The 24801-nt window shown below is 51.3% G+C and overlaps 1 protein-coding gene across 12 annotated transcripts in view; it reads right to left on the bottom strand.

Moving 5' to 3' along the window:
* LOC147018853 (CCR4-NOT transcription complex subunit 6-like) overlaps window positions 1-24801 on the bottom strand; it is a 134214-nt gene that overhangs the window by 55730 nt on the left and 53683 nt on the right. For all 12 annotated transcript variants that reach the window (XM_085898941.1, XM_085898940.1, XM_085898943.1 and 9 more), the window contains 2 exons: window positions 12191-12341; window positions 11853-12010 (listed from right to left, as the gene is read on the bottom strand). In XM_085898941.1, the coding sequence (XP_085755067.1) occupies window positions 11853-12010; window positions 12191-12341 (309 nt within the window). The remainder of the gene's footprint in view (window positions 1-11852; window positions 12011-12190; window positions 12342-24801) is intronic.

Genomic DNA, 24801 nt, shown 5'->3' with positions numbered 1-24801 from the left:
CAAATCCGGATTCAAACCTTCAAAATCGAATCAATTCGTCCTTGACACACCCGACCTGTCTACCAAGTTTCATACGAATCCGTCCAAACTTTTGAGATACCGTGCTATATATCATTTTTGGCCCTATCTCTCAATGGTGAAGAATCACTTTAAAAATTTGAGGGATCCAGATCCGGATCTTCACCAAAATCTAATCAGTTCGTCCTTGTCACACACCCAACCTGTCTACAAAATTTCATCTGGATCCGTCCACAACTTTATGAGATATCCTGCACATAAACAAACAAAGACGACGACGACGTAGTGCAGAGCACGATGATTGCAAACTCCATCAAACAAATTTGACCTCAAAAATAATTGGTGGTCGAATTCAATGACTAATTATGCAACTCCTCTTCAAATTTAAAAGTCAATCAAATGAAAATTGAGGATTTTAGAACTACCACATTAGTTGTTGACCTTGGGCATATGTTGACCTTTTGGTCTATGTTGATCTCAAAAACAATTGGCTGGTTAAATTCAGTGACCTGAAATATAAATCTTCTTCAAATTTCCAGTCAACTGGATGAAAATTGAGGATTTAAGATAAACCACCTTAAATGTTGACCTTGGGCCTAAGTTGGCCCTGAAAAAATTGTCTCGTTGAATTCAGTGGCCTGAAATATAAATCCTCTTCAAATTTCAAGTCAATCAGATGAAAATTGAGGATTTTAGAAATCTCACCTAAGTTGTTGACTTTTGGCCTCAAAAACAATATGCTTCCTCCTTATGACAAACTCTACCATGTGGTGAAGTTTCGTGAAGATCGCTTTAAAATTGTGACCTGTAAGCGATAAACAGACAGACAGAGAAAGACAGACAGACAGAATAGCAAAATCGACTGACCAATATACTTGAAAAATCTTCGATTTTGCAAGTAACAAACAAACAGACAAACAAACAAAGACAGAAACGGGTGAAAACAACCTTCTTCACCTTCGGTGGTGGAGGTAAATCATCAAAAATGCTCCTGCACAACCTGATGATGATATGCTCCTGCACAAGAGATAATGCTCCTGCACAACCTGATCCCATCCAATGTGAATATAGAAAACAAAGCACTGCAACTGGACATGGTACTCGGATACAAAAAGGAAAATATGGCATTGCTAATTGCGATTTCAGTACCCAGTAATTTTGGTCAAAATATTGCTGAAATCAAGAAAATAACCAAATATCAAGATCTCAAGAATGAAGATCTTGGAAGCTGAAAAGTGATGAAATTGCACCAGTGATAATTGAAGAAACAGGAATGATAAAGAAGAACTTCACAAAGATCCTACAAACCATCCATGGGAAAAATACCACAAACGAACTATAGTTGGTGGCTGTCCGGGGCTCAGTGACAATCCTGAAAAGAGACCTCAGAATAAAACTATGAGAACAACACAACTTCACAACTTAGCCCATGAATCACGATCCTTCACCAGAACGAAGGTGGATACTTCCAAGTCCTGGGAGGACTCCGTTACACCTCCTGAAACCCAACTTGTTGAGATAACAATCAACAACATGCCGCCCTTCACGAGGAGGTAATGTAAATGGCTGGCCTGGGAGGTTAAACTATCTTTTTGTCATGGCAAGGTCAGAAAACCACCACTTCAATAGTTTTCTTATGGCCTTGCCATGGCAAACGACACATACATTTTCAAATTTCTGCAAATTGGTTGTTCATGTTCAGTAATAATCAGATGATGCACATTGATGGCACGACTCATCTGCAGCATCAGCAATACAAGGGTGACATGTTCAGGGAGAACATCCCAATAGTAGACAGAAACATAGGTGTATTCATTTGATCCAGTTGAAGAAGTAAACTGCTGAATGGTAGTCACCACTTCATCAAGAAAATAGTTTGTCAAAACCATGGCACACTGAAGGTGATGCACAATGTTCTTCTCCCTCTGTGGCTTTGTACTCAACCATCTGATGTTCCAAGATCAGACTGTGAATGGGTGTATTGTGCATAAGTTCGTGGAAAAATGCGTGAATTGTTGTCAGAAGCAATCCAAAATGTTTTGGAAAGGTGTGACTTGAGTCCAAGACAAAACAACCTTGTTGCCAGCATGGCCTGCAGTGCTTGCTTCATAAGTGGGGTTGAGAGGTTCTTCCCCACCCTCCTCATTCTCCACAGTAAAATCTTGAAATAATGTTAAAAGTGTTGAATACACAAATGAGGTGGAGAAGTATCTGGCAACCCTTGACCAATTCTGCAACTTGTCCAGGTGGAATCAGCTTACGTGTCCTAAAAACCTGCTCTACTGTTTTCACCCTATCATTTGTCCGAGGTCATCTTCCATCTGCTTAGAAATCAGCCAACATCACTGCATCACATAAACAAGGTGCAAAAATGGATCCCTTTAATTACAGACCAAACAGCTTACTTCCAATCAGGAGAAAGGTTATGGGATAAATCATCACAGTCAAAATAAAATCCTTCCTTTTCTCCAAATACCTCATTTCAGATAATTAATCAATTCTGATTCAGACCAGGTTACTCACCAATTTGGCAATGCCGTGACGAATCTACCAAAAATGGAGGGAGGCCCTCAATGTCAGATGAGATCAGGTACATCTCTGGAGTCTAGACATATCTCGAGCTTTTGATAAGTCTGGTATTCTGCCTTCCTCTCCACACTCTCTGCATATGGTATTCAGGGTAAACTCCACTCATGTGTTACTGACTTTCTCCACTCTTGTAACCAAGTTGTGGCTCTGAACGCTATCCTTTCTTCTCCTCTCCCTGTCAAGGCTGGAGTGCCCCAAGGCAGTGCTCTGGCCCCCTCCAAGTCCTTATCTTCACCAATGATCTCCATGACTGTAAAATCCACTTCATATATTTGCTAAAAACTCCATCTCTGCCATGGCATCCTTCATCCTTCAGATAGGTAGGGAGCAGCCTTTTCCCTCTCTTCAGACATTGATATTGTTACGAATTCGCGCCCGCCGGTGTACGGACAGCCAGGTGACTCGAATCGCGGCACGTCGCCCACTGGACGGACAATTCAGTCGTGACCCTCTCGGACCAACGCCGGGAGCTCGTCACGGGTAGGGGTTTAACCTCACCACGATCGTGCCAATTGCCCACCCGCGCAGGATAGGGTCACTCGCCAAATTTGATCTACCTATGTACCTGCGCGAATAGTCCACTGGGCGATCGCACCTCGCCGCAGGTAGACTCTGGACACGGGCCGCTTGGGCGGCCCGTTCCGTGCTATCGGGATAACCGAGCGGTGTTATCGCTGACCTGGATGGTTTAGATTAATTACCGGGCGTATTAAGCCCACTACGAACCCTTTACGTGAAGCAGGATGGAGGGTGAATAAAGAAAAGACGAAGCGAAACGGGAAAACAGTTCACACAATGCACATTTATTACATGACACACGGAAAGCACACAAATACAGCCAAACAGTCAAAATGCACATACAGCAGTTAAAACAAAAGAAACAATGACGCAGAGTTACTACCGAATACGCGTACACATGGCAACACTTATACAGTACTACTTTACAGACGGCACCAACACACTTTTACTCAAAAGCAAAGGAAAGAAGCCACCCTCATAGAGAAGGGGGCAGACAGGCCTGGAGGCCAATATGTGCGCGTGACCTGGAGGAGCGGCCAGGTCCGCGAGACCGGGGGGGTCCTACCCGCATCATCGTGACGCGTTGGCGGACGAGACGCAGATGTGTGCGTGGCTGTGCCCCTTGGCACGACGTTTGGAGTGGGGTGGGAACGGGGCCCCCTTTTTGCACTATCTCAGTGCGGGGGGGAAAGGGGGAATTGTTGATGCCCTGGGGGAGGAGAATGGCTGGGTCCCGCGCCGAGCGATCTCACACCGCGACCTCATCGCCAACTGCCGTCCTTCTCGCCTCGGACCCGAGCTCCTTTGCCTCTTCCTGCAACTCTCAGCCGACTGCAGAACCCAACTTGATGCCACACCGATGACTTCGCCACCCGAATCCACTCTGCCACACCGATGACTCGACTCACTCTGCCCTGCCGACACACACTGCTACTGCCACACTCTGCTTCACCAATGACTTCACCACCCGACTCCACTCTCTGCCCTGCCGACACACACTGCTACTGCCACACCGATGACTTCACCACCCGACTCCACTCTCTGCCCTGCCGACACACACTGCTACTGCCACACCGATGACTTCACCACCCGACTCCACTCTCTGCCCTGCCGACACACACTGCTACTGCCACACTCTGCCACACCGATGACTTCGCCACCCAACTCCACTCTCTGCCCTGCCGACACACACTGCTACTGCCACACTCTGCCACGATTCACCTTGCGCTCGCCGTTTTATAGGCCGGCAGGAGAAAACAATATGCAAATATCCGGATCAGGATGACCTCGGGTGCGGAGCCACGCTCGCCAATTGGACGGAGGAAAAGTGGGCGTGACCCTCCCCTGATCCTAGAATTTGCATATATCGATTTCACACAGACGCGCCTGGAGTCGGAGCCAAGACACTCCGCGCTTACAAATTGGACGGATCAGAAGTGGGGATGTAGCGTTCCTGATTCGAATTCTCCCTCGGAAAGGCCGCTATTTGCGCTCGCAGCTCGGTGCGTATCGCTGAACGAGCCCGAGACAGCCCAACGCTCAGTGTTCACAGGTGGTGCAGGAATGGCCGTAGAAGGAGAGAGGTGAAGGTGGTGGAGGGTTTTCGGTGGTGGTTTGATTGTTATGGTGCCGTTTGGGAATGACGGTGATGCGATGTTTGTGGGATTGAGTTGTGAAGGTAAAGGTCGTGGCTGTTGGCGTTTTTGTTGTCTGAGGGTTGGAGCGTGGTTGTAGTTGGTGACGATGGCTGGCGTGGTGGTTAAGGTGGTTGTTGTGTGATGGTGGTTGAGACGTGGTTGGTTCAAAATAAAGATAGAACAGAAAAACGGCTATCTCAAAGCGTCGCAGCCCGAAAGAATCACATAAATTCCCTCGAGACAACGGATTTGGGGCTAACGACACATGTACTTAGAGATATCTCACCTACGGGCCCTTCATGGTGTAATGCAAATTTCCACAGCCGTAACACTACCCCTCCCCTTTTTACACACTCATCCCGAGTCGTCAAATTCTCGTGTGCCTTCATGTGTAGTTCTCCCCGAGTACGTTTTACCTTCGGATCCCTGAGTGCGACATTCATGGTATTTGTGTCCCCAAAATAAATAACCTGAGGGCTGAGTAACTAACTAAACAAACCCACTCACACGGAAGAATTAAATAAAATTGCCGGCGCTAGACAGACATGCCAGGGGCGCACTCATATGTACAGTACATCTTAACCTTATAAATTTTACACTAAACCATGGCCCAGGATCAATGGACTCTGCAAAGAGAAAAGCAGTTAGCAGGGAGCCAGGCTGCTCGCATGCAGTCTCTGGCTCAAGCAATGCAGGTGGCAGGGAACGTGGCCGGCTGCTCACACGCAGTCCTAGTCCTCCCCCTTTTAAATGGGCGCAGCGAACAACGACGCATGGGCTGCGCGAATGAAGTCTCATTGTGCGGCTGCCTACAGGGCAGTCCCTGCAGTACGCGCGACGATCTGACGCAGCAAACAACGTTGCACGGGCCGCCAATGCGGTCCCGTGATGCGGCTGCCTACAGGGCAGTCCCTGCAGCTTGCAAACTGTTGCGACGATCCTGGCGCACATGGCAATGAACAAGGGGGGGGGGGGCAAAGCAAAATTGAACGGGGGCAAACTGATGATGTGGGCAGTGGGCATGGCATGGCATGGCAAAAGCAGCAGGCATATAAAGCCGGCAGAACAGGGCCGCTCAGGCGAACACAGCCGGCGGACGATCAGACCGGCACAGGCCTTGAAGCACAGCAGCTGCAGATGATCCGGCCGGTACAGGCCTCGCAGCAAAACAACAGCTGCCGATGAAGTTGGCCGGCCTTTGCATTGCAGTGCAGTTTGATGGAGGGAGTGTGGTGGTGCTGGCCACTCAGAAGGCGGGCTCGGACCTGCCTACTGTCTCCCTCCCACCTATCGCCTTTGACTGTCACTGTCTATACCCACTCCCTTAATTTGTCAAAACCAATTTAGCCCCAACTTATTTTTGGTTGTTTTTGTTTTTTTTATTTTTACTTCCCCACTATAAATCGTCCCCTAACCCCCTTTACTGTCCTTGTTCGGCTAACCTATCCTGTCACCTAGCCTACTCCCAACCCCTACGTTCCCTTCCCGGAGGGGAATAAGGGAGAGCTAGCGTCCTGTGTCGAGGCCCAACGAAGCATCAGGATGGCCTCCCCAGACTTCAGCGATCTATAACACAAAGTGGGTCCAGCGGCCCACAACGAGAGCGAAGGGATGGATGGTGCGGAGGGGTACATCTCCTAATATACCATAACCATTATCTCTTGAACTACCCCGGGGCTTTCAACAAGCGCCTCGCGCTTAAACTATTGGTTCTAACAACCCAGATTCCAGTCGCCTGTGTTAGTGTCCTCACAATTTCGGGCCTCGCCCCCCCCCCAATTTTCTTCCCGTGCCCTCACATGGTCTCATGGCTGGGACGCGTGGCTCCGCTTGGCAGGCACTACCCTCTGCCGATTCTCCAGCTATGGCACCCCCGGGCACTACACTGCCTCCGAGCCGACCAGCTCCCTAAACACCGGGGAGTGCCCTCCCTGGCGACTCCCCTGAAACGCTCACGTGGCAGGCTGGCTTCCCGGGCCCCTTTCCGAGGGTAACCCGTGCCCACAACACTGCCCACGCATCATGCGGGCGCACCCGTGCCCACTACGCTATCCCGGCCCCCCATGGGCCCTTGGCCGACTAGCCTGGTGCCCAGGGTACCCACTCAGCGATACTCACCTTTCGCAGCCACGCTCCCAGCCCGTCAACAGGGCTCCTGCACCCCTCCAAATGGGTATCGAGCCTACACTCCCACCAACAGCAAAACGACTTCCATTTTGTCAATTTAACTAACCCAGCTAACTCACTTTACACTGACTCCGGGGTCCCTTGGGCGGGAATCACTCCTCCCCCCAATCACTCACCACACCATGCATTCCCCATTCGCTCCATTCACACAGACCCGCTGGCCTCACTCACCCACCAAGCACATGTTTCCACTCTTCAACTCACCAACTCTTCAACACACACACCGTTGAACTCTGCCATCCTTCTAACGACCTCTCCGAACTCACTCGTGCTCCCACGTCGTCCCTTACACGACAGCACATTCCATTTAATACTACGTAGCTAAGCTACGTCCCCTCTACACATCCAAAGTCTGTCACTGTCTCCAAATCATCGAAAATAATTTCCCCTCCTAAATCTCAACTAAAACCCTCTACCTAATCCATTCCACGGGCCGCATGAGGGCTTACCCTTGCCCCATGAAGCCGGTCTTGCTCAGCTAACCCTTCCCCCGAACGAGTTTCATCCTGTGCCCAGGCAGGGGCTCTTCCACCCCTTGCCCGGGAATCCTGTTCACCCGAAAGCGAGGCTTGCCTTTTTCTTTTCTTTTTTTTTTTTCTCGCGCAGCACCAGCGCGGCAACTCGCAACCTGCGCGGCAATTGACAGCCGCGCACCTTTGGCATGACGTCATGGCAGCTGTTCGCGTCGCTCGTCCCTCTTGGACGGTACCATCCGGCAGAGATTCACCCTCCTGCCGGATTCCAACCACACACGCAGCCATGACGTCACCCTGCGCATAAAAAAAAAACACAAGCCTCACGTCTCGAGGGGTTCCCCACGCGAACACATGTGCTCTACCTGTTGGAGCTTAACACACCCACCCGCTTGGAGAACCCATCCAGTCCAAATCCGTTTACCTGCCTAAACTTTGTCCGTCGCGGGATCGGCAACATTCACCGCGCTCGTTTCCAGACCGGGTTTCACTCCCGCAAGCGCACACGTGGCAGCCTCGTGCGTTGCACAGCACGGACCTCGCGCTCGCTGCTGGGTGAACCCGGCGCGGTTCTCAAAATAGCTATGGCCGCTACTCGGCCCTCGTTCCTCTGCCGCCGTCTCCATCGCCATTCAAACCATGCACACCTGCGTGTCACAACGCTCACACTCCACTCCATCACAGTCACACCGGGAGACGCGGCTGCATGCTCACGCATGCCGACCGACATCTCCCCCACATACCGCTCTCTCACATGGACCCTTTCACTCACACACGCGGTGATACTCACACGCGGTGCCTCATCCGCGGTGTTTCACTCACACACGGTGCGCTGGGAAGCACGCACTCCGGCACACTCGCAACCACACCACTCACATGCGGGGTCGCTTCCACACACGGGGGCGCACTCACACCTTGCACCACACACACACACACCGGGACAACCACACTGGGGATTTGTGCCACCCCAACGGTTTCCGGGGCCTCTATACCCCCCAAGCTCTCTGTGCACCTGTCCACAGCACCCGTCCCCTCAACTCCGCGAAGCACGACCGAACCCACCTGGTCGTGACTCGCTTCAAGGGAGCATAGCGGCTCCCTCCGTTCCCGAAGGAGGCTATCCAACTGCTCGCACCGGGTCACTACACGTTCTGCGAGCTCACCCCCATTATCCTCCACTACCTCTGTGTGTGTGTGCTCTTCTTCAATCCCGTCCAATTCACCCTCTATCTCTCGTGTCTATTATTTCCGTCTCTTCCCTTGTTATCTCTCTTGTCTCAACTATGATTTCTTTTCTCCTTTCCGTCATCACCTCGTGTCTCGTCTCACACGTTTCGGTCACCCCATTTAATTTTTCCCTCTTGGTCACAGTCACTTCTTCCGTCACCCCCACGCTTCTCGCCCAACACGTCTCCCGAATTATTTTTTTGTTCCCGCCTTCACCGCGGACCTGACAGCCGTTGCACTACCCCCGAGCTTGTTCGTTCCCACACGTGGCGTCGCCATTACGCACTCCCCTGTTATTGCCTTCATGCCCGCCTGCAGGCTTCGGCCCATTTGCTGCATCTCACCCCGCATTTCTCTCATTTCTTCCTTCACTTGTTGCGCATTCACTTTCATTTCGTTCGTGCTCGTCTCCATTTTCTTATCCATTTCGTTCATTTGTTGCGTATTTCCATCCATTTTCGTTTTCATTTCGTTTATGGCTTGCAAAATCATTTCGAGTGCACTCGGCTGAGCCGATTCGGCACGGATCGGGGGGTTTTGGTGGAGATGGGGAGGGGAGGTGTCATACACCGCGGCCTCTGCCGCTGCCGCGCCCATTTCGGGCTCTGGGTTCGATTGGGGGGGAAATTGTTCCTGCTCATTTAGCATTTCCTGCTCAGGACTTCCATCCTGGGCCATGGATCCTACATGACTACAAATATACATTTCTAATACCCCCGGCACCCTCTCGCCTTGAAACGCCATCTTATTTCTCGTAAGGGGTTTAATTTGGCCTTCTCGTAATTTGGAGGGAATCGGGGGTCGCTCCTCTCACCCCTGGACCGATTCCCCGTGAATTTAGCTTGGAGGCGGGAGGGATTCCAATCCCACTCCCGGACACCAGTGTTGCGAATTCGCACCCACCGGCGTGCGGACGGCCATGTGACTCTAATCGCGGCACGTCGCCCACCGGATGGACAATTCAGTCGTGACCCTCTCGGACCAACGCCGGGAGCTCGTCACGATCGTGCCAATTGCCCACCCGCGCAGGATAGGGTCGCTCGGCAAATTCGATCTACCTAAGTACCTGCGCGAATGGTCGACCGGGCGATCGCACATCGCCGCAGGTCGACTCCGGACACGGGCCGCTTGGGCGGCCCGTTCCGTGCTTTCGGGATAACCGAGCGGTGTTATCGCCGACCTGGACGGTTCAGATTAATTACCGGGCGTATTGAGCCCACTACGAACCCTTTACGTGAAGCAGGATGGAGGGTCAATAAAGAAAAGACGAAGCGAAACGGGAAAACGGTTCACACAATGCACATTTATTACGCGACACACGGAAAGCACACATATACAGCCAAACAGTCAAAATGCACATATAGCAGTTAAAACAAAAGAAACAATGACGCAGAGTTACTACCGAATACACGTACACACGGCAACACTTATACAGTTCTACTTTACAGACGGCGCCAACACACATTTACTCAAAAGCAAAGGAAAGAAGCCACCCTCATAGACAAGGGGGCAGACAGGCCTGGAGGCCAATATGTGCGCGTGACCTGGAGGAGCGGCCAGGTCCGCGAGTCCGGGGGGGGGGGGTTCTACCTGCATCCTCGTGACGTGTTGGCGGACGAGCCGCAGATGTGGCCACTTGGCTGTGCCCTGACTCCGTGCTTCTTGGCGGGTTTCGTTGGCACGACGTTTGGAGTGGGGTGGGAACGGGGCCCCCTTTTTGCACTATCTCAGCGCGGAGGGAAAGGGGGAATTGTTGATGCCCTGGGGGAGGAGAATGGCTGGCTGGCTTGGGTCCCGCGACGAGCGATCTCACACTGCGACCTCGTCGCCGACCCCTGTCCTTCTCGCCTCGGACCCGAGCTCCTTTGCCTCTTCCCGCAACTCTCCTCAGCCGACTGCAGAACCCAACTCAATGCCACACCGATGACTTCGCCACCCGACTCCACTCTCTGCCACACCGATGACTCGACTCACTCTGCCCTGCCGACACACACTGCGACTGCCACACTCTCCTACTGCCACACTCTGCCACACCGATGACTTCGCCACCCGACTCCACTCTCTGCCACACCGATGACTCGACTCACTCTGCCCTGCCGACACACACTGCTACTGCCACACTCTGCCACAATTCACCTTGCGCTCGCCATTTTATATGGGGCAGGAGAAAACAATATGCACATATCCGGATCAGGATGACCTCGGGGGCGGAGCCACGCTCGCCAATTGGACGGAGGAAAAGTAGGCGTGAACCTCCCCTGATCCTAGAATTTGCATATATCGATTTCACACAGACGCGCCTGGAGGCGGGACCAAGCCGCTCCGCGCTTGCTAATTAGACGGATCAGAAGTGGGCGTGTTGCATTCCTGATGCGAATTCTCCCTCGGAAAGGCCACTATTTGCGCTCGCGGCTCGGTGCGTATTGCTGAACGAGCCCGAGACAGCCCGACGCTCAGTGTTCACAGGTGGTGCGGGAATGGCCGTAGAAGGAGAGAGGTGAAGGTGGTGGAGGGTTTTCGGTGGTGGTTTGATGGTTATGGTGCCGTCTGGGAATGACGGTGATGCGATGTTTGCGGGATTGAGTTGTGAAGGTAAAGGTCGTGGCTGTTGGCGTTGTTGTTGTTGTCTGAGGGTTGGAGCGTGGTTGTAGTTGGTGACGATGGCTGGCGTGGTGGTTAAGGTGGTTGTTGTGTGATGGCGGTTGAGACGTGGTTGGTTCAAAATAAAGATAGAACAGAAAAACTGCTATCTCAAAGCGTCGCAGCCCGAATGAATCACATAAATTCCCTCTAGACAACGGAATTGGGGCTAACTAAACAAGTACTTAGAGATATCTCACCTACGGGCCCTTCATGGTGTAATGCGAATTTCCACAGCCGTAACAATATGATCACAAGCTGGTCAAATATCTGGAATGTTTTTTTCAATCCTGACAAATCTCACATCGTCACTCTATCTCTTGGAAAGGATAATCTGGCAAACCCCTCTATCTACTTTCTTAACAATCCTCTTGAAGAAGTTCAGTCACTCAAACTGTTGGGTCTCACTATCAGCTATGATCTTTCTTGGATAAACCACATTTCTAAGTTTGCCTCCAAAGTATGAACAAAAGACCATCCTTAAAGTTTAGAACAAACCAACATCCATAATTTAGAAAAGAAGCACAAAGCGCAACATTAATAAGTGTGATTAGTTGCTCACCCTGATTTTGCAGGAAGTTTATATCTTTGACCTCAAGCAAAACAGCAACGCCGATATTGTCCTTGGTCATGACCCGATTCAACATGGCCTCCGAGCCCTCAGAGTTTGCCATTGCTAGTTGGTTGAACTCCACCAAGTGTTCTTTCACCAGCATGAACCTGACAGCATGAGTGAGTAAAGAGACAAAGAAGTGCAGTCTTTCAGGATGAAAGAAAGCATTCATGTTGCAAAAACAATAAACCAACAACTACACGAGATTAATCACACATGTCAAACACCACTACAACATCAATATTTCATATGGGGAAGAACAGAACCACCACTACGACCCGTGATACCTGCTCGTTTTGAAGAAAACGGCACAGCCATCAACATATTTCCGCTCATGCTCCATCATGGTACGCGCCCTGGATTTTGAACTGAAAATACCATTGTAGCCATTCGCTTTCAATTCGGGCAGGAAAAAATTGTAGAATTGTTCCGTCTCCACTTCCTGAACAAAGAGTCACACAAACTATCTTAACGTCCGAATGATAACTCTTTTAAACTCTGGTGACAACACCACAAAATTAAAGATTCAGTACTTTCCAGATCACAGTATCAGTGAAGCGCATTCCTTCAAGCACACAATCAATGGATTGTCCGTGTTGTGAATATGCCTTTACATAAATGTACTTATACGTCCTTAAAAGCAAGTTCCTCATATGCTGGGCACAGGAATATGATGCACAAGTGATTCAAAGATGGCAACGTTGTAATCAACACTGAATTTTCAACCACAATGCCCTGTCAGTCCTTTAAACATACAGGGTGATAAGAAAACATATTTCATCAAAACTATGCTGACTTTTCTTCAGGGTAAATAAATCTGGATCACCTTGCAAATTCATTTCTAACCTTGACCATCAAAGGTGGACGACAACTACGACTACTACTACTTGCCACGTATTTTCGCTGCTCCTCGAGTTGCTTGGACTATTTATCATGAAAGTCATCCTACTCCGGTTCTATTAGTATTTTTGTTTTGTTTTGTTTATCTGACAAGAGTTGGTTCATTTGTTTATTTTATTTTCGTGTTTTGGTTGTTTCGACCTTTTGTGTTGAGGCCAAGCTGCACAGTGCAGATGCACCCGTGTAGGGCTAGCTAGCCACGCCCGACCTATGGCGTTATTGATAAAATATCGTTTTGAATTCCTTTTGTTTTTTTTTTGCTTTATGACCCTTTACCGTGCTATATAGCACAATATTGTGAATGAGCTGAGTATTGTTTTCTTCAAACGAGTTTCTTTAAAAACTGTGTTTTTCAACGTTTGGTTTGCTTTCTTAAAAACGTGTTTTTCAACGTTTGTTTTCCTTCAGGTTAATTACACTTTCCTTTATTACTTTAGCAAAACTTCGTGAACAGTTTTGTTTGTAAAATATATATCTAGGTACTATAAACATGCCTATGAATCGTGAATGGGCTGGAATTGCTGCGAGCAGTTCTGGCCAAGCAAGTGTGAGCAGCTCTGCACATCCATTTCAGGCGTTGACAAGGAAGCATGGAGTGAGATGCGAGTTGGGACAAGCTATCCAAATGGGAGCATATGTAAAGGCAATGGCTAATGTTGTTGGTCCATCAACAATCGTTGCAGCCTCGAAAATGTATGGAAGAGCATTGTTCTTCCTCAAATCCGAAGCTGAAGTAAATAAGGCGATACAGAAAGGGATTGTTGTGGGAGGATTCTTCGTACAAGTTGAACCGCTCTCGAGTCTTGGTACACAGATCACCTTGTCCAACATACCTCCTTTCATGGCCGATAATGTAGTTTTGCCTTTCCTGGAGTGATTGGGAGTGTGAAGATCACCTATCAAGCCTGTGTCTCTAAGTTATCGTGAGTCTGCCCTACGTCATATCCTGTCTTTCAAGACAGGTCTCAATAGAGTTGAGAAATGACATGGAATGTGAGGGATCCTTTGTTATTCCTTTTGAAGGGAAGAATTACAAGAAATTTTATATGACGAATGAGCCTTGTTGTTTTGTATGTAAGGCAAAGGATCACATGACAGCAGACTGCCCCACTCTCTCAAAAGAAGCGTCTACTCCTCGGTACCTTGACAAGCCTAAGGAAAAGACAAGTGTCATTCCAGAAGCTTCTGTATTGTCTTCTCATCCTGGCCCTTTTTCTGCTGAGGATCAATGGCAGACAGTGAGGGTAGAGAAGGGGAAGAGAGTGCAGAAGAGAAAATTAGAACCAGAAGACAAAGGGACAGCTGATCGATCTGACAAGGACTTGAAGCGATCCGCAAGGTCAAGTGATTTGGAGGAGACATAAATTGTGACCCAACTGGTGCAAATGGAAGATTATGAAGATACTGTTCCTCAAGTTACAGATCATGGGAATTCTCTGCTGCCAGATGCACCCAAAGACCTGTTAAGGAGTGAACAGAAAGATGGATCATCCATGAACAAACCTGGCATAGTAATTAAGAATGACTCTGTGGCATCTCCTGACCTATCAGAGTCAAATGAGACTGAGATGTCTGTCGCTAACGCAGTACATCCAGACAAATCAACAACTGAAATGAGGATTCATGATAACTCGATGATTGATGCATCCATGGAAGCAGTTCTGCATTAAAGGACCACCACTGAGGCTTCAAAAGATACTGCAGAACTCCTTCTTATTGTAACAGACAGGCAGAAGGTACTGGTCTTACAAGCGACTGAGGCATTACCTGCACTGACCGAGGTCTCGAGTGCTGCCACTAGAGTGTACGAGGTGCAGTGGGACGCAAGAAGCACGCGCGCCAGCATCAACTCCGCTTTATTGCGCGACCAGAAGTACACTCCTGCCACCCCTAGCGGGCGAGGCATGATATACGAAAACCCAACCACGTGACACAGCACACTCCTCCCCTGGTAAAAATGACCCGTCACACGATGAAAGGACAATCACAACATGACCACCTGAAACCCATCAACACTCATAATCCTCCAAGTACCGCGGCCGCACCCTGACCCGCCTCGGACGGGCAGCGCCGCCAGACAGTCCAGGCTCAGACGCCTCCCGGCTCGGTCGAGGTGACACCCTCCGCCACCCCAACCACCCCCGACCGCCCAGCCTGCCCGACGTCCCCGGGTAGGACGGCATCAGGCGAAGACCCCCTGGGCGTCGGCCCAACTAGCCCCGGCGATACAACGTCAGGTGCCGGCGACATCACCGGTGGGGGTCCCACATCGTTTGGCCCGGGGAGGTGCGGGGGGTGACGCTGAACAGCGATCATGCATTTGGTCCACGTGCCGCTTCCACACATCCCCATCAGTCCGCACCATGCAATTCGCCGGCCCCAGCACCACAGAGACCACCGCCGGCACCCATTTGGAACCGTGGAAATAATCGCGCACCATTACCCGTTGTCCCACATCGAAGCCGCGCAGCCGCGTCGGATGCGACATCGCCCCACTCCCCGACCCTCCAGGTCGCAGCAAATCCAGTCTGGACCGCAATGCCCGTCCATAGAGACGAATGGCAGGCGAATCACCCGTGACAGGATGAACTGCGTTCCTGTAATGGAGCAAAAAGACATCGACCACCGTCTGCACAGGTGCAACACCCCCCCTGCGCAAAGCCCGCTTCAACATCTTGACAAACGACTCAGCTTGGCCATTCGTCTCAGGATGATACGGTGCGGACCTTAGATGTCGAATAAACTCATCAAATACACCTGCGATGAACTGCGGACCGTTATCAGAGACCAGAATCTCAGGTAATCCTTTATTAGCAAAGATCGTCCGCAGTTTTTCTACTGTAATGTTTGCTGATGTATGCTGCATTACTACAACCTTCCGGCCATTTCGAGAATGCATCGATTACAATCAAAAACATTTTGCCATTAACCGGTCCCGCAAAATCTACATGGACCCTCTGCCACGCTCGGTCTGGCGCAGGCCATAGACCCGAGGCTCGACGCGGGTTATCAGCATCTGTCTGGCATGTGGCGCAACGCTTAACCAATTGCTCAATGTCTTTGTCCAACCCCGGCCACCACAACAGGCTACGAGCAAGACTCTTGGTCTTCACGATGCCAAGGTGACCGACATGCAGTTCTTCCAAACACCGCTGCCTGAACCTCGGTGGAATCACCGTCCTCATTCCCCACATTACGCACCGTTGGACCAACGACAGCTCCGATGCGCGTGACGTGAAAGGTTGAAATGCCGGTGTCGAAGGCAGATCGCTCCAATTCCCCGTAGAAATCGCCTGGACGACAAGGGCAAGCACCGGATCACGAGCCGATTCCACCGCGACCTGCCTGGCCGTGACCGGCCCGCTTTGGACCTGGCCCAGCGCGAACACATCGACCCGGTCGGCCAACTCAGACGCAGCTGGACCCTCCGCACACGGCAAGCGTGACAGCCCGTCGCAGTTAGCATGCTTCTCAGTGCTTCGGAACTGAATATCATAATCGTAAGCACCCAGAAACAGACACCACCGCTGTATTCGTGCGGCCGCTACCACCGGCACTCCGCGCTCGGGTCTCAGGATGAATTGAAGCGGTTTGTGATCCGTCTGCAAAGTGAAATGCCGCCCCAGCAGGTATTGATGAAACCTCCGCACACCCCAGACGAGGCTGAGAGCCTCACGCTCAATCTGGGCATATCCGCGCTCTGCTGTGGACAGGGTCCGGGATGCAAAACAAACAGGCCGCTCGGAACCATCGTCCATCCTGTGGGAGAGCACTGCCCCGATGCCATATGCAGAGCTGTTGCATGCCAATAGGAGCGGACGCGCAGGCTCGTAGTGCACGAGGACCGTATCCTCTGTGAGCCGCTGCTTGACGCGGTCGAACGACGCCTGGTGTGCAGGCCCCCAGCCCAGCGCTCGTCCTTCCTGAGCAACCGTGTTAACGGAGTAAGTTGTGAGCTGAGCCCGCGCACGAACCTTTGGTAATACTGGGCCATACCAATGAACGAGCGCAGCTGCGTCTTGTCGCGAGGCGGTGGCATGTGTTGAATCGCTTCCACCTTCCGAGGACCTTTCAACAGCCCCTCCGGCGTGATGATGTGCCCGAGGTATTCCAAGCGCTGCTTGAAGAACGCGCACTTGTCCCTGTTCAAGTTCAAGCCGCACGCTTCTAGCTTTGTCAACACTTGGGCAATGTTCGCAAGGTGCTCGTCCGCCGTTTTCCCCGCAATGAGCACATCATCCAGGTAGGTCTGAGCGGGCAGGCCAATGCAAACCTGATCCATGGCTTTCTGCCACAAAGCTGGGGCCGAAGCAATCCCAAAACAGAGTCGGGTATATCGATAGAGTCCTTGACACGTGTTGATTGTCAAAAGCTCGCTACTCCCGGGATCCATCGGCAGGTGAAAATATGCATCACGCAGGTCTAGCTTTGTGAAGTATTGACTCCCCGCCAATCGCGCATATATTTCATCGATTGACGGCAATGGATATTGCTCCACGCTGAGCCCCGGGTTAACCGTGGATTTGAAGTCCCCGCACAATCGGACGTCTCCATTCCGTTTCAGCACCGTGACAACCGGGGTGGCCCAATCTGAGTATGACACCCGTTCGATCACACCACAGGCCTCCAGCCTATCCAGTTCACCCTTGACCTTGTCCCGCAGGGCATACGGCACAGGACGTGGTTTACAAAACCGAGGAACCACCCCCTCCTTCAAGAAGAGCTTTTCCTCCATGCCCTTGAGTTTCCCAAGGTCGTCGCTAAACAACCCTTGATGTCTTTGAAGAATCTCCTCTAACTGATCCTCCCACCGGCTCGGCACGGGTTGCACAAGGTGAACTGCGGCCCAGTCTAGCCTAACGGATGGGGTTTTGGGGAAACGGATGGGGTTTGTTCGGCACTAGTTTCCGCGCTCGCTCACGGGGTCCCAGGGCTCGCGCGAGGATCAAAGAAGCAAGGCCAAACGACGACAAGATGAACCCATAGGAACAAGAACCCGACTGGAACAAGAACCCGACAAGAAGCCCCTCCTCGAGCCCTCCTCGTCCGTTCCTTTTGTAGCGTGGGGCCCCGCCCTTTTCTCTGGAGATGCCCCTTCACACCCTTGTTGCTGCTACCACTCCGCTCCTTTAATCCGTCCCGCAGAGACCGTGACCGCACGGTGGTCGTTGAATGGCGAGTGGCGAAGATGGTGGAAGCGTAGTTGTGGAAGGTGGCATCGTGGTGGGAATAGCCTGATCGTTGACATGTTGGTTGTGGCGATGTTCATGGTTGTTCTTGCACGAAAGTAACGACAGCAAAAGAAAAACGGCTAACTGAACAATCGCAGCCCGAAAGGATCACATATACTCCCTCTATACAACGGGTTTGGGCTAACTAAACATGGACTTATCGATATATCTCACCTGACGACCTTTTATGGTGTATTGCGAATTTCCACAACCGTAACACTACCCCCTCCCCTTTTTACAGACTAGTCCCGAGTCGTCAAATTCTCGTGTACCATGATGTGTAGTTCTCCCCTAACACGTTTTACCTTCGGATCCCTGAGTGTGACATTCAGTGTATTCGTGTCCCCAAAATAAATAACCTGAGGGCTGAGTAACTAACTAACAAACACACTCACACGGACGACTTAAATAAAATACCGGCACTAGACTGACATGCCGGGGGCGCACTCATTTTTACAATACAACTTAACCTTATAAATTTTACACTAAACCATGGCCCAGGATCAATGGACTCTGCAGGAAGAAAAAAAAAGTCAAAAGTCAACGGTGAACTGGCGCACGGGCCGCCACTGCAGGCCCGTGTTGTAGCTGCCAACAGGACAGTCCTTGCAACTAACGACGATCCCGGCGCACATGGTAATGAACGGGGGGGGGGGGGAATCAAAACAGAACCGGGGGGTAAACTGATGAGGGCAGTAGGCATGGCATGGCAAAGGTGGTTGCAGGCAAACAAAGCCGGCAGAACAGGGCTGCTGCAGGCAAACACAGCCGGCAGACGATCCGACCGACACAGGCCTTGAAGCAACAGCTGCAGATGATCCGGCCGGTACAGGCCTCGCAGCAAAACAACAGCTGCCGATGAAGTTGGCCGGCCTCCCGCCATGCAGTGCAGGTTAGTGGAGGGAGTGCATTGGTGCTGGCCACTCAAAAAGCAGGCTCGGACCTACCTAATTCCCTCCCACCTATCGCCTTTGCCTGTCCCTGTCCATACCCACTCCCTTAATTTGTGAAACCCAATTTATCCCCAACCTATTTTTTTGTTATATTTCCTTTTTGTTTCTCCACTATAAATCTTCCCTAACCCCCTTTACTGTCTCTGTTCGGCTAACCTATCCTGTCACCGAGCCTACTCCCAACCCCTACGTTCCCTTCCCGGAGGGGAATGAGGGAGGGCTAGCGTCCTGCGTCGAGGCCAAACTCAAGCCTCAGGATGGCCTCCCCAGACTTCAGCGATCTAAAACCCAAAGTGGGTCCAGCGGCCCACAACGAGAGTGAAGGGATGGATGGTGCGGAGGGGTACACTTCCTATCTACCCTAACCATTTAACTGTTAAACTACCCCGGGGCTTCCAACAAGCGCCTCTCGCTTAATCTATTGGTTCTAACAACCCAGATTCCCGTCGCCTGTGTTGGTGTCCTCGCAATTTTGGGCCTTGCCCCCCAATTTTCCACCCGTGCCCTCACACGGTTTCGTGGCTGGGACGCGTGGCTTCCTTGGCAGGCACTATCCTCTGCTGATTCCCCAACGATGGCACCCCCGGGCACTACACTGCCTCCGAGCCTACCAGCTCCCTAAACACCGGGGAGTGCCCTCCCTGGCGAATCCCCTGAAACGCTCACGTAGCAGGCTGGCACCCTGGGCCCCTTCCCTGGGTGCCAGTGCCCAATGCACTGCCCACGCGGCTAATGGTGCCCCGAGCCCCCCGCATCATGCGGGCGCACCCGTGCCCATGACACTATCCCGGCCCCCCATGGGCCCTTGGCCTACCACGGCCGACTAGCCCGGTGCCCGGGGTACCCACTCAGCCATACTCGCCTTTCGCAGCCACGCTCCAAGCCCGTCAACAGGGCTCCTGTACCCCTCCAAGCAGGTTGAGGCGACTTCCCCACCAACAGCAAAACGACCTTCATTTTGTCAATTTAACTAACCCCCAAACTCACTCTACACTGACCCTGGGGTCCCTTGGGTGGGAATAACTCCTCTCCCCAATCACTCATCGCACCATGCATTACCCAATCACTCCATTCACTCAGACCCGCTGGCCTCACTCACTCATCATGTACTTTTTCCACTTCACTCTTCAACTCTCACACATCGCCGAACTCTGCCATCCTCTTGCTAAATCCCCTCAACGAACTCGTGCTCCCTCGTCATCCCTTAAACTACAGCATGGTCCTTTTAACCTACGTAGCTAAACTACGTCCCCTCTACACATCCACAGTCTGTCTCTGTCTCCAACCTGTCATTTCCCATTTCCCAACCTAAATATGCACTAACATCCCTCTACCGAATCCATTCCACGGACTCCATGAGGACTTACCCCTGCCCCATGAAGTCCGTCTAACTAATACTAACCCATCCCCCTAACTAGTTATTATCCTGTGCCCAAGACAGGGGGGTCTTTCACCCCTGCCCAGGGAATCCTGTTCACCTGAAAGCGAGGCTTGCTTTCGTTAATTTTTTTTTCAATTTTTGCGCAGCACCAGTGCGGCAACTCGCAAGTCGCGCACCAGCGTGGCAATTCACAGCCACGCACCTTTGGCGTGACGTCAAGGCGGCCGTTCGCGCTTCGCGCACCTCGTCCCGTCTCAGGCGGTACCATCCGACAGGGATTCACCCTTCTGCCGGATTCCAACCACATGTGCAGCCATGACATCACCCTGCGCATTCCAAAAGCAAACCTCCATTTTGAGGGGTTCCCCACGCGAACACATGTGCTCTGCCCGTTGGAGCTTAACACACGCTCGCGTGGAGAACCTGTCCGGTCCAAATCCGTTGTCCAGCCTAACCTTTGTCCGTCGGCGGGATCGGCAACATCCATCGCGCACGTTTCCGGACCGGGTTTCACTCCCGTAAGCGAGCACGTGGTGGTCTCGTGCGTAGCACAGCACGAACCTCGCGCTCGCTGCTGCGTAAACCCGGCACGGTCCCCATTACAACTACAGCCACTACCCGGCCCTCGTTCCTCTGTCGACGTCGTCGTCGCCATTCCACCCACGCACACCTGCGTGTCACGACACTTAAACACCATGACAGGACATTCACACCGGGAGACGCGGCTGCATGTTCGCTCATGCCCACAGTCATCTCCCTTACGTACCGCTCTCTTTCACACACTGGCTCTCTCACACTTACCCTTTCACTCACACCCAACCGTTCACTTGCACAGGGGGTCTCACTCACACCATGCGTGCTGGAAAGCACACATCTCCACACACTCACAAACACACACACCTGCACTACCACACTGGGGAATCGTGTCCCCACAAGGGTTCCCGGGGCCTCTATACCCCCCAAGCTGCACGTGCACCTGTCCACAGCACACGCCCCCTCAAACTCACTTGACATGACCGAACCCACCTGGTCGCGATCAGCTTCAAGGGAGAATAGAGTCTCCCTCCGTTCCCGAAGGAGGCTATCCAGCTGCTCGCACCGGGTTCCTAAACAGTCCGCCAGCTCCCCCTCATGGTCCTCCACTACCTCAATGTGTGTGTGCTCATCCCCAACCCCATCCTTATCGTGCAGTCTCTTTATTTTTTCTGTTTCTTTCTGGCTCCTTTTTCCTTCCTGTCCGAGTCGTTCTTCCTCTCTGTGCCCCATTTGCTGTTCGTTCTCTCTCTGGAGCTCCTCAATCTCCGTTGACTCCAATCTTGCTCTCCGTTTTAGTTGTTCAATTTCAAACTCACATTGTTCTTGTTTTCTACCCCACAGTTTCTCCTGCTCTTCATTTTCCAATCTCATCGTTTCTTTCAATTGGCTCATTTCCTTCCTGTGTTTTATTCGCTGTTCTCTCATTACTCTTCCTTGTTTCCTCTCCTGTCCTTCCTTTTCCAGTTTCATGGTTTGCTTCATTTGGTTAATCTCCTTTTTGTGTTTCATTTGCTGCTCTTTCGCTATCTCCTCGTACTCCAGCCTTGCCTTTTCTTCCAATCGGTCAACCTCGGCTTCATGTTCATTTTGTTTTCTATCCCATTGTTCCTCTCGTTCTTCATTCTGTAATCTCGTTATTTCCTTAAATTGCCTGATTTCTCCTTCCTCCTTCAGTTGTTCTTCCCTCATTACTCTTTCTTGCATCTCATTCTGCAATCTCGTCATTTCTTTCAACTGACTGATTTCTTTCTCCTGTCTCATTCCTCGTTCTTTGTATAACCTATTCCACCGTCTTCCTTGTTCCTCATTCTGCAATCTCGTTATTTCCTTCAATTGGCTGACTTCCTTCTCCTGTCTCAATCTTTGTTCTTTCAGTACTCTTTCTTGTTCCTCATTCTGCAATATCAGTTTCCTTCCATTGGGCGATTTCCTTCTTCTGTCTCATTCATTCTTCCATCATTACTCTTTCTTGCATCTCATTCTTTAATCTGGCCTTCGCTTCCAGCTGTTCGATCTGTACAGTGTGGTTCCTTAACGTTTCATTCTCTGCTGTCGTTCTTTCTTCTCTCACCATCCTCAACTCATTTTGTAATTCCGTCTCTTTGTCCTGGTGTTTCCTTAACTCAGAAGCTTTCTTTTCCAATTCCTTTCTCATCTCCGCACACTCCGACCTTGCTTTGGCTTCTAATTGTTAGATCTGCTCATTGTGGTCCCTCAACATCTCATTCTCTGTCTCCGTTCTTTCCTCTCTCAACATCTCCAGCTCGTTTTGTTAATCCGTCTCTTTGTTCTGGTGTTTCCGTAACTCAGAAATTTTTTCCCATTTTTCCTTTCTGGCCTCATCACCTCTTTTGCCTTCTTCCTTCCACAATTCGTTCATTTCATCATACTCCAACCTTGCCTCTTCTTTCAATTGTTTCTGATATTCCTGTTCTCTTTTTACCTTCTCCTCCAGTTGCTTTACTTCCAAATTGTGTTTCCGTTTTTGCTCCTCTATTCTTTTCTTCAGTTCGCTCTCCGCTTGTTCCCACGTATGGATACTCAACTCTATTTTCCCACTTTTCCCTCTCGTTCTTTGAACTGTCTTGACTTCTCCAATAGTTCTTTCTTTAATTGTTTTACTTCCAGATCGTGATCCCGTTTTTTCTTTGAGCTCGGTTGTCCATTCTTCCTCCTATTGTTTCCGAAGCCCACCAATGTCTGCCTGGCTCGCCCACGTGGTTTGAAACGGTTGTTGGGAGCGCTCGCCTCGTGTCGCGCCATTCGCCGCGCCATAAATAGCCGCTCGCTCCGTGCTGCGCTGAGGTGCGATCGTGCCGCCATTATGCGACTCAGTTAACCGGTAAAGTCCGTGCTCAGAATATGGGGTTGAGCTTCCCCACGGATTGTAATTACAAGTACCGTCCTGGGCCATGGATCCAACATTACTACACATATACATTTCTACCCCCGGCACCCGCTCGCTTTGAAATGCCATCTTATTTCACGTAAAGGATTAATTTGACTCACTCGTAATTTGGAGGGAATCGGGGATCGCTCCACTCACCCCTGGTCCGATCCCCGTGAATTTAGCTTGGAGACGGAAGAGTTTGTTTACCGCTCGCTGACACCACTGTTGCGAATTCTGGCCCGCCCGGCGTGCGATCGGCCACGTGACTCGAATGGCGACCGCGTCGCCCACCGGAACGGACAATTCAGTCGTGACCCTCCTGGAACTACCGCCAAGGAGCTAGTCACGGGTGGGGGTGTAACCTCACTACAACCCAGTCCGCATTCTACCCGCGCGAAATAGGGTGAATCGCCGAATGTCGATATACCTAAGTACCCGCGCGGGTAGCGTACCGAGGAGTTGTACCACGCTACAGGTCGACTCCGGACACGAACCGCTTAAGCGGCTCGTTCCGTGCTACAGGGATAACCGAGCGGAGTTATCGTCGACCTTGACGGTTCAGATTATTTACCGGGCATTTTAAACGCACTACCAATCCCTTACGTGATGCAAGATGGAGATTCAATAAAAGGAAAAGACGAAGCAAAACGGGGAACAATCGGACAAGCACATTTAATACGGAAGCACGGAAGGCACGTATATTACAGTCACAGGGATACAATAAAAGCAATACATGTATTTACAATTACCGTAAAGAAACACAAGCAAGGGACGATGCAGAGCTACAAACGAATACGATTTACTACACAGAACACTTATACAATTTTACTTCACCAGACTGGCGCCACACACACACGTTTACACAGAACCCAAAAGAAATGCAAGTCGCGACTTCCCTGAGCGTGTCGAGTCCTTCCTTTGCGACCGCAACTCCGAGCCCCTCTGGCATGGTCCGCGAGCTCGTGCCGCGCGTCGCTCGTGTTGTCCGCTTGACAGTACGGACGGGGTATTGGGGAAACGGACGGGGTTTGTTCGGCGCTAGTTTCCGCGCTCGCTCACGGGGTCCCAGGGCTCGCGCGAGGATCAAAGAAGCAAGGCCAAACGACGACAAGACGAACCCATAGGAACAAGAGCCCGACTGGAACAAGAACCCGACAAGAAGCCCCTCCTCGAGCCCTCCTCGTCCGTTCCTTTTGTAGCGCGGGGCCCCGCCCTTTTCTCCGCCCCGTGCTTTGCTCCACCCCCCCTTCGTGGCGTTTTCAGAAAGGTCTCGAAGGGGGGGGGGCGTTCCTCCTCCCTGGCCGCGTCACATCGCGCATCCCCCAATCGGGGCGAGCTACGCCATCCCTCCCCCTTCTCACCAAGCACGACGACGATCCGGCTGAAGATTTGGGCAGGAGATCTTGGCGGGAGATATTTAAGCGGGAGTTTTGGGTGGGAGATGCCCCTTCGCACCCTTGTTGCTGCTGCCACTCCGCTCATTTCATCCGTCCCGCGAAGATCGTGA

The sequence above is a fragment of the Eptatretus burgeri genome, chromosome 10 (genome assembly GCF_056783735.1).
Source record: "Eptatretus burgeri isolate ZD-2024b chromosome 10, Ebu_testis_v1, whole genome shotgun sequence".
NCBI lineage: Eukaryota > Metazoa > Chordata > Myxini > Myxiniformes > Myxinidae > Eptatretus > Eptatretus burgeri.
This window is presented reverse-complemented; position numbering and strand designations above follow the sequence as displayed.